This window comes from Aphidius gifuensis, linkage group LG5 (genome assembly GCF_014905175.1).
Source record: "Aphidius gifuensis isolate YNYX2018 linkage group LG5, ASM1490517v1, whole genome shotgun sequence".
NCBI classification, from domain to species: domain Eukaryota; kingdom Metazoa; phylum Arthropoda; class Insecta; order Hymenoptera; family Braconidae; genus Aphidius; species Aphidius gifuensis.
The window spans coordinates 9561783-9570500 of record NC_057792.1 but is presented as its reverse complement, the minus strand read 5'-3'; the positions used below and the strand labels follow the sequence as shown (position 1 = coordinate 9570500).

General features: G+C 32.6%; 1 protein-coding gene and 1 long non-coding RNA gene across 3 annotated transcripts; one reads left to right on the top strand and one right to left on the bottom strand.

The window, feature by feature from the left end:
• Positions 1–1929: 1929 nt before the first annotated feature.
• On the top strand, positions 1930–3197 carry LOC122857566. The gene is made up of 2 exons (XR_006374220.1): positions 1930–2078; positions 2219–3197. It is a non-coding gene; the product is annotated as an uncharacterized LOC122857566 (long non-coding RNA).
• Positions 3198–4185: 988 nt separating this feature from the next.
• On the bottom strand, positions 4186–8061 carry LOC122857537 (F-box/WD repeat-containing protein 7). Of its 2 annotated transcripts, XM_044159757.1 has the most exons (7): positions 7728–8061; positions 7279–7620; positions 6708–7022; positions 6114–6632; positions 5391–5798; positions 4937–5252; positions 4186–4781 (listed from the first exon to the last, which is right to left on the bottom strand). In XM_044159757.1, the coding sequence occupies exons 2-7, from the start codon at positions 7528–7530 to the stop codon at positions 4618–4620; spliced, it is 1974 nt and encodes a 657-aa protein (XP_044015692.1). In that variant the 5' UTR covers positions 7531–7620; positions 7728–8061; the 3' UTR covers positions 4186–4617. The 2 variants fall into 2 exon arrangements, with proteins under 2 accessions (XP_044015692.1, XP_044015693.1); XM_044159758.1 differs by having other exon boundaries at positions 7279–8061.
• Between the last annotated feature and the right edge of the window lie 657 nt (positions 8062–8718).

Genomic DNA, 8718 nt, shown 5'->3' with positions numbered 1-8718 from the left:
GTAACTAGAGGTTACTGTAGATATTGTAAGCAACAAAAACAGCCATATTGCATATGCCATTTACTTTTGTTACTTATTACAGTTGTGAAAAGTATTTTTATAATTATTATTAATAATTAAATAATAATAATTTATTGTTTTGTGCCTATAAAAATACATGAACAAAAAATCATGTCTACCACAACAAAATATCAAAAATTTTCTATGATCACAATCTTGACCTTCCGGCAGTCCAATTCACATTTCACAGGGCATTACAATTTAGGGCTTTTTTTCTCTACTGGCAGCGCTTGTAGAGCTTTTGTATGTGAAATCTATATAAAAAAAATTTGACAAGCGCCATCACCGGCAAAAAAAAGCCCTAAATTGTAAAAAATTTGCCCTGTGAATTGGACTGCGGGTTTCCGAATGATTTTTTGGAACGTCCCCCTGAATGACTGTTCAATATTTATGTCAAACTGAAATAAAAAAAGAATTTACTTGTTGTAATTGCTTGTTATTGTCACATAGGTTGTACAGGATATTACCGTAAATGTTCAAAGTCTGGACAATTACATAGAGGATTCTATCACTTTTGTCGTTGTTTCTGTTTCTAGTTTTTAGTCGGTATTACAGGCGAAATTGCAGAGCGAAAAGAAATTTTTTATTGAAGGAATGCACCCTTTCACTCAGTTGACAGCGATTTGACAGCCATTCGACAGCATATATAAAACGTAATTCACAAGCGCCGGATAATCAAAATAAATTGGAAAAATATAAAATAAATATAAGATTATAATGACAACAACTTGAACTGAAAAAAACCTTGACTAGTATATTTATTTAATATTAAATAAAAGTTTAAATTATACAGGGTAGAAAGGTTAGGTTGACATGATTCGAATTTCTACTGCACCCGTATTCACGGGGCAAAATTGTTCTCATTAGGGCTTTTTTTTTCCGCTGATGGCGCTTGACAAAATTTTTTTTATATAGATTTCACTTATTTTCACATAGAAAAGCTTCACAAACGCCACCATCGGAAAAAAAACGCCCTAATGAGAACATCCTCTGAATACGGGTGCTGGAGTCAAAACGCTGTCAAGCCTCAGATAGAGATGTAAAAATACCGGTATTTTTTTTTTCGGTATTAATACGGTATTTAATACGGTATTGATACGGTATCACCGTATTTAATACCAAATGGGTGTTCTGTATGTTAAAATACGGTATCAAACTGAATTTTTAATACGATACCGTATTAATACCAAATACACCCCTATAGATGTAAAAAATACGGTATCAAAAGTTGTTGTCCGCCATCTTTTGTGTACCGAACTTCAAACATTTTTAGTATCAAAATAAATGAAGCGAATTAATTATTTAATTATCAAGTCTAAATAATTAATTATTAAAATTAATAACATAATTATTTACAGACAATAAACAGACAAAAAAAAAATAAACTAACCTCGTTTGCTTATGCCACAGTATATTTTTAATTTAGATTTAATTATTGGAAATTAAATAATTCAGTGTCCTAAAATTAATCAAATATACGAATAAATTTTATAATAAAAATTACTAGTGTAATTTATAAACAATTATATTTATAAATTATTTAATTAAGTTATTACCTATATTGTATCATTTATCCTATTTCTTTGGGTTTTTTTTCATCAACAAAAAAAAAATAAATAATAATAATTGTTTCCAAAGTGGCTGATGCTAGAGTGGGTATAAGTGCTTATACCCACTCTAGCTGATGCCATGCGCTACTGCCCACTAGCGCCAAGATGTACAAATTTTTGATACCGTATTGATACCGTATTTTTACATCTAGAGAGATGTATTTTAGTATCAAATGACAGATACCGTATTTTTACATGGGAACATCGGTATTTCGGTATCTGTATCGTATTTGGCGCTCGGTATTAATACGATATTTATTACCGTATTAAATACGGGACCGTATCGGCTCAGATCTCTAGCCTCAGACCATTCATCGGTAATTGATTCGGTTATTATTACCGAGATATTTTGTCACTGAATCGACAGGCTTTCGACCCGAAATTCGTCTTGTTGAAATAATTAATAAGGTAATATTTAAACTGAAAAGGTAAGTCTATTTCAAATTTTTTAATCTCCAATGCTCTGTTTAATTTACTCATCATCTATTTTTTATAAATTATATATCATATAGGTACATATATACAATATATCCTCTCTTATTTTACAGATTAATTCCCAGCTTATAGCATAACCAAAAACTAGCTCATAATGACTTAAATATGAACGAATACCAATTATACGATGTACTAGGATGTTCTAGAGACTCTTCTTACTCTGAAATAAAACGAGCATATAAACAAAAAGCGCTGCTGTATCATCCTGATAAAAATATACATGGTACATTGACGGATGAGTTTTTAAAAATTGAAGAAGCTTGGAGAATTTTGGGAGATTCCAAGACGAAACGAAAATATGATGCAGAATGCAGGCAAACTGATTTAGAATCTGAAACTATCCTTATTTCAGAACGCATCAAACTGAATAATATGAAAATGAATGAAAATGAATTGATGAGTTTCCCATGTCGTTGTGGAAGCAATTATTTAGTAAATGCAAATGATCTAAATGAGGAAAAGGTACTTTACATTGGGTGCCAAGCGTGCACATTTTTTATTGCCGTGGAGAAGAATTAGACGTAGTCTTTTTACTCGTTGAATGTCCTTAACTCACAATTTTCTCACCACAATCAGATAAACTTTTCACTAATTAAAGAATATAAAGAATTTTTTAAATGTAAACTGGAAAATTAAAATATTTCGTTTATTAAATATTCGTTATTTAAAAAAGTATTGTAATTTTTCGATATTAATATCTCTATTAAGCAATAAACAAGCTTCGAAATTGGTTAAAAAACAAGTAACTGTAATCAGTTCACAACTCCATAGAAAAACAGAATTAATTTGTATTGGCGTATTACAAGTGTCACAATATTTTTTTTTTTTTTTTTAAATAAAAAACTATTATAGTAATATAAATTATTGAGCAATATGTAATACAAATAGAATGTCAATTATAATTTAGATTTCGTTTAATTATGAAACTTTTTTCTTGCATGGCTTTTCTCTCAATTCGTAAACTCGATAAAGCAGCAAAACCTTCGGTCAATGTGCCTACTATAAGAGCACTCAAGGGGCAGTTTTTTGATTCTATCGTATATTGTATTTATACCGATCATTGTGATTTAGATTCTCAATTATGATTTTAAATATTCATATACCGATTTTTGTAATTGATTTTTTTTTGTTCCTCTTTTTCACTCCTTTGTTGAGTGGGTTAAGCATGCCCTTTTTTGTCACTTTATAACAAAAAGTTGTATTTTGGTATCACAAATTTTAGATTTAGAATTTAAAAACAAAAAAAATTTTGGCTTGGTCTTACATCAAACCTTCACGAAAAATGGCATGCTAAACTCCGGCAGAGAGGGGGATCTTATTACTTGTCCTAACAACAATGATTGAGGAGAATCGCTCCGTGATTTTACTTGTAAAGCCCCAATAGTTAATCAAGAAATACAGACCCATGTAGAACTCATAATTTCGGTTCAATTACTCTTTAGACAACCAGATACGAATTTTGAACTTTTTTTTGCTCTAATTGTAGTGTTACAGTGACCTCTGGATCATTTATCCACATATGTTAGAAATTGTCGAATTTTGTCTTTCTTTGATTGACAAGCCTAATCATTATTTCTTATCACTGAATGCTCACAGTACTATTATATTGATTTGTCAATAAATTACGGTTTTTTAAACACTGCATTAAAATTTCATTTTCTTTACTAATTCGTAAAGAAAACTCATTCCTTGATTACTATAATACAAAGTAAATTATTGGCGTTTTTTTTTTCATTTTTATAATATTGCGCAATGGCCATGTCTACAAAAAAATTGTTACAAAAATACCATACTTAAATATATCTGTAGGAGTAATTTTTATCGACCAAAAGACACAAATGATTCTACATAACAACTGTTATCATCTAAATTTTTTTGCTGAATGTCTCAAAGGGAGTGTTGAAAGTTACGGACGAATAGCACATTATTAATGAACGCAGTGGAAATTTTCGGCATCTCGGTAGCTTTAGAGTCTCTTGTTTTTACTTATAAAGGCTCAATTTTTTTTTTTTTTTTTTTCTTTTCGGTATTTTATTCCAGTCTTTGTTATTTATGTTTCTTTTAGCCAAACAATATTATCGCCAAATTTCAATAATAATAATAATAATAATAATAATAAACAATTTTCACTTGTTTACTTATAGATACTTTAAGTTAACATCGGTGAGTCGAAGAAAAAAAAAATCTATCACAAATTAGACCTTAATCATTGATGAAACATGTACAAGTAAAATGTTATTTTTTTATACGCTACCTAGATTGTTATTTACATATTTAAAAGTTATTTATGACCGTACCGCGATTAAGCTCTGAGTGGTCTTGAATTAAGTCATTTATTTTAATCTTTTTACGTAGGTAAGAGAATCGGAGACTCCACCATAGCATTGGTTTATAGAATTTCTTTTCATATAGTTTTCATATTTCTTTATCTAATTTTAACAAAAGATTCTATTCACTTAAACTCAACATCAAAGTCAAGAACGAGTAATTTCGTTTCCTCCGTGCCATTGCGGCTACCAACTGCACAAACGAGTTTCGTATCACTTGCTCGAATTCTCCAGACGACACCACCACTCCCCCCACTTTCAAGAGCAACGAGGTTTCTGATAAAGTCTCCTGTAAATATAAAAAATGAAAAATGAGATATCTAGTAAATACAAATAAATTATTTGATTATTCAAATAGCTGACGATAATAAATACAACGACCGATAGAAATTTATTTATACTGATAAAAAAAAACAGGGAAAATAAATAAAAATGACAATATACCAGTCTTAACATCCCACAGCTTAACAGTACCATCGTCTGACGATGTAATGACGAAGTGACTATTGAATTGTAGGCAAGTAACGGCGGATTGGTGTTTATTTTGACCTGAAAGTGTTTGAAGACAATGTCCACTCACAATGTCCCAGACTTTAACGGTCGAGTCTGCATTACCAGATACTAAAATATTATTTCGTAACTCCATTCCAGAGGTCAAAGACTGATGGCCCATCAAAGTATGACGACAAGCTCCAGTTTCAACTTCCCAGACTCTTATACTAGTATCTAGCGAACCGCTTACAACATGGATTCCATCAAACTACAAAAAAAATTTGCATATTAAAAATCCTACTTGATTTTTATTTTTGAAAATATACAGGGGCTTGATTCTCGAGCTTGGTACGTGAGAATCGGGCTTGTAGTAATAAAAAAACGTGACGAAGAAAATTATTATTACTTGAAGTGAATAAACACGATTGGTGTGTCCCTGAAGTGTATGTAGACATTCCTCTCGTTCAGGATTCCAAACCTTGACCATGTAATCATAGGCACCACTGACGACTAATTTTCCGTCATATTGCACGCATCTAACAGCAGCCAAGTGTCCTACGAGAACATGCAAACACTCGCCCGTGTCAACTTGCCATACTCTAAGTGTGGCATCTCTGCTACCACTCACAACTTTGTTACCATGGAGATGCATGCACCGGACTGTCGATGTATGACCATAAAGTGTGTGGATGCAATTTCCTGAATCAGCGTTCCACACTTTTAATGTTCTGTCAGTACTACCACTTATAATAGTCGTACCAGCCATTTGAGATGACCAAACGCCTCCAGTGTGGCCAGTCAACGTTTTTAAGCACTAAAACAATAAATTAGTAGTTTTAAGTATTAAGATGTTTTAATGTATTAAGATTGAAACATTTTATTGCATATAAAATTGACGTATTCAAAACGTAGAATGCAAGACCAGTATTGAACTATGAGCACAGGAGAAGCTCTATATAACGACATCATCTGGGCACGTCTCGGATTTCATTATATAGAATCGCACCACTTTCGTGCCAAGAGGAGTTTCAAAGGTAAGTCAAAATTAATAAATAAACAAAATATTTGTCAAAACTACGGTAGGAAAAATATGAATTTTTCAAATTTCATTATTATTAATGAATGTTACCTTCCCTGTCATTGCTGACCAGACTTTCAGAGTATTATCATCAGATCCACTGACTATTCTATTACCCGAGAATTGTAAACACGTGATCACATGATCATCATGACCTTTGAGCACTTTTGGTGGTCTAATTGGCTTGGTACGCCAATTCATCTTGATATTGTGCTGTCTCATATATGCCTGTTTCCACGGAGAGCCACAGTTCCCAAAACCCCGGCAACCTTTACGTCTCGTAGCTGGAAAATCTCTGAGATTGTCGATCCCAGCTGATCGGCATTTATCTTTCCACAGAAGGTTATCATCAGCAAGAAATCGCCAATTTCTACATGTCTGGGCTGCACGAAGAAGATCACGAGGATCTAAAAATGCCAATACCGATAAGGCCAGTTCTTTGGGCAATAGAGAAATGAAGTCTCGCTGAAATTGTGGCTCAATGACTTGCATCATGTGTCGAACTTGCGTTGGTTCACATCTTTCAATCAGTTCATCAATTGCGAGCATTCTTTCGGCATTAGACCATCTCTGGAAATTTTAATACACTTACATTTAATTTTGAAATTACACAACTACTTATCAATATAATGAATGTTTATTTACCTGAAACTGAATAAGCCAATTATTCATTTCTGGTGGAGGATTATCTCTCGTTGGTATGACAAATCTCACGTGTTTGCTTTTTTCATCAAACTTCTTAGATAAAGCACTGCTAGAATTTGCCTTATCTTCAGGGTTCAACTTCTTACATGGTAAACTTATGAATTCTGTCTCACTTTTTCGTTTTCTCAAGGGCTGAATAACGTTCAAAGGTACACAAGTATGTAATATTGGCCCTTGAATACCAGAATTCGACGACGAATCATCTAAAATCTGATCATCACATTCGGCATCACAGAAAAGTCCATTTTCACTGGCCTAAAGAACGTAAAATACATATTTTTATTGATTGAAAAGTTGCGAATTCGATGAAAAATAAACAAAAAATGTAAATTCAGTGTACAGTTATGAATTTTATAAACACATGCATTTTATGCAACATTCCGTGTGAATGTAGGAAAATGAAAAACTCGTTACAACGTAAAAAAATAATTTAGTATATAATATAAAGTTCTTATTTATTATATTTGATGCTTTTTTTCACTGAACGATTGGTTAATTGATAAATCAGTACCTCACTTTCTTCTGCACTAGTTTCATCTTCACCTTCAATCTTTTGAGAAAATTGCTCAAGTTCTTTTTTTGTAACTTGGCAGCCATTATCTTCATTGCTTGGTCCCGGTACGTTTTCAAAGCCTACAGGGCTGGGACTGCTTTCACCAGGCTTGTCATTGTCGATACCTTTGGAACTGGAGACTGAATGCGATGATGCAGATAAGGAGGTTGAAAGTGACGTAGATGAGCAGGAAGAAGAAGGTAAGGACATCACTGACTCAAGACAGAATGCCTTACTGGGTTTAAAGATTGTTTTGTATCAGCTAACCTAACTTCTAAGATGTGCTTCTGTCAAATTCAGCTAAGAGAAAATATGATAATAACTTTTCCGTGATTACATGGAAGAATCAACGAAACAAAAAAAAAAACAAGTCGTTCTATTGAAACAGAGAAAAAAATACAACATACTTAATTACGATTCTTGGATATTCCGTATTGATCTTTTTGTTCGAATATCTACACTATTTTGGATTCCACACAGAATCCAATAATAAAGCTAATATCAGGACTGCATGGCTTCAAGCTCAAATATACATGTTTGCCTGTGTTTGGCTGTAGGCTATTAGCAAATAGCAAGAAGACTATTAGGTCTCTAGTCTTCTTGGGCTTCTTGGCTTCAAGCAATAAGCACTAAATAGGAAGCACCCAGATACATGTAGGTGCATGTAGGGATGTGCGATATCAGCCGACGTACGACGTGTAGAATAGTGGTCAACTGCAGCAAACTGCACTCTGCAGTCAACTGCATGGTAGAAGTACTACAGGTATGGCAGTAGTCCATGCTTTTTTCGTCGCGTTCTGCGCAGCCTTATTTTTTCAACCAATCAACAACGCGCCATCGAGCAGTTTGCTTTTCTTATTTTTGCTTTTCTTTCTAACACGCAATCTCTATTATAAGAGCCTCTCTCTCTAACATACTGTTTTGACAACTATTTTTTATATTGTTGTAAATACTAATAAATATATGTGGAGCATGTTTATAAAAAATCAAAAAAATAAAAAAACCAAGACAGTTTAACAAATAAATTATAATATTTTCATTATTGTTGTTTTTTTTATGCCACAAACAATAGAGGTTGTGTTGTATTTATTATACTTGGATTTATTTATTTAATATAAATAATTAATTTTTATTTTTGATGTATGTGAATCATTATAAAATATACCAAATCTAGTTGAATAAATATGATAACTTTTGAAAAATTTAAAAAAAACTTGAAAATTTTCTTAACAAATTTGTATCGCGCGCGCATAAAGTCTTCCATTTTTGTGGCGACAAGGTGACCTTTTGATTGGTCGATTCACAGCGGCCAAACCAGGCTGCGCACTGCCATACCTGTAGTATTTCTATCATGGTCAACTGTAGTGGTCTTCGATTTTTGCCGATGTATCGGAAAGC

Coding starts and splice junctions, on each gene's coding strand:
- LOC122857537 (XM_044159758.1), bottom strand. CDS start 7,530: ATGTCCTTACCTTCTTCTTCCTGCTCATCTACGTCACTTTCAACCTCC. Junction 5,253..5,390: donor ATCGTGTTTATTCACTTCAA/GTAATAATAATT, acceptor TTTTTTTTGTAG/TTTGATGGAATCCATGTTGT. Junction 4,782..4,936: donor GCTGTGGGATGTTAAGACTG/GTATATTGTCAT, acceptor TTATATTTACAG/GAGACTTTATCAGAAACCTC.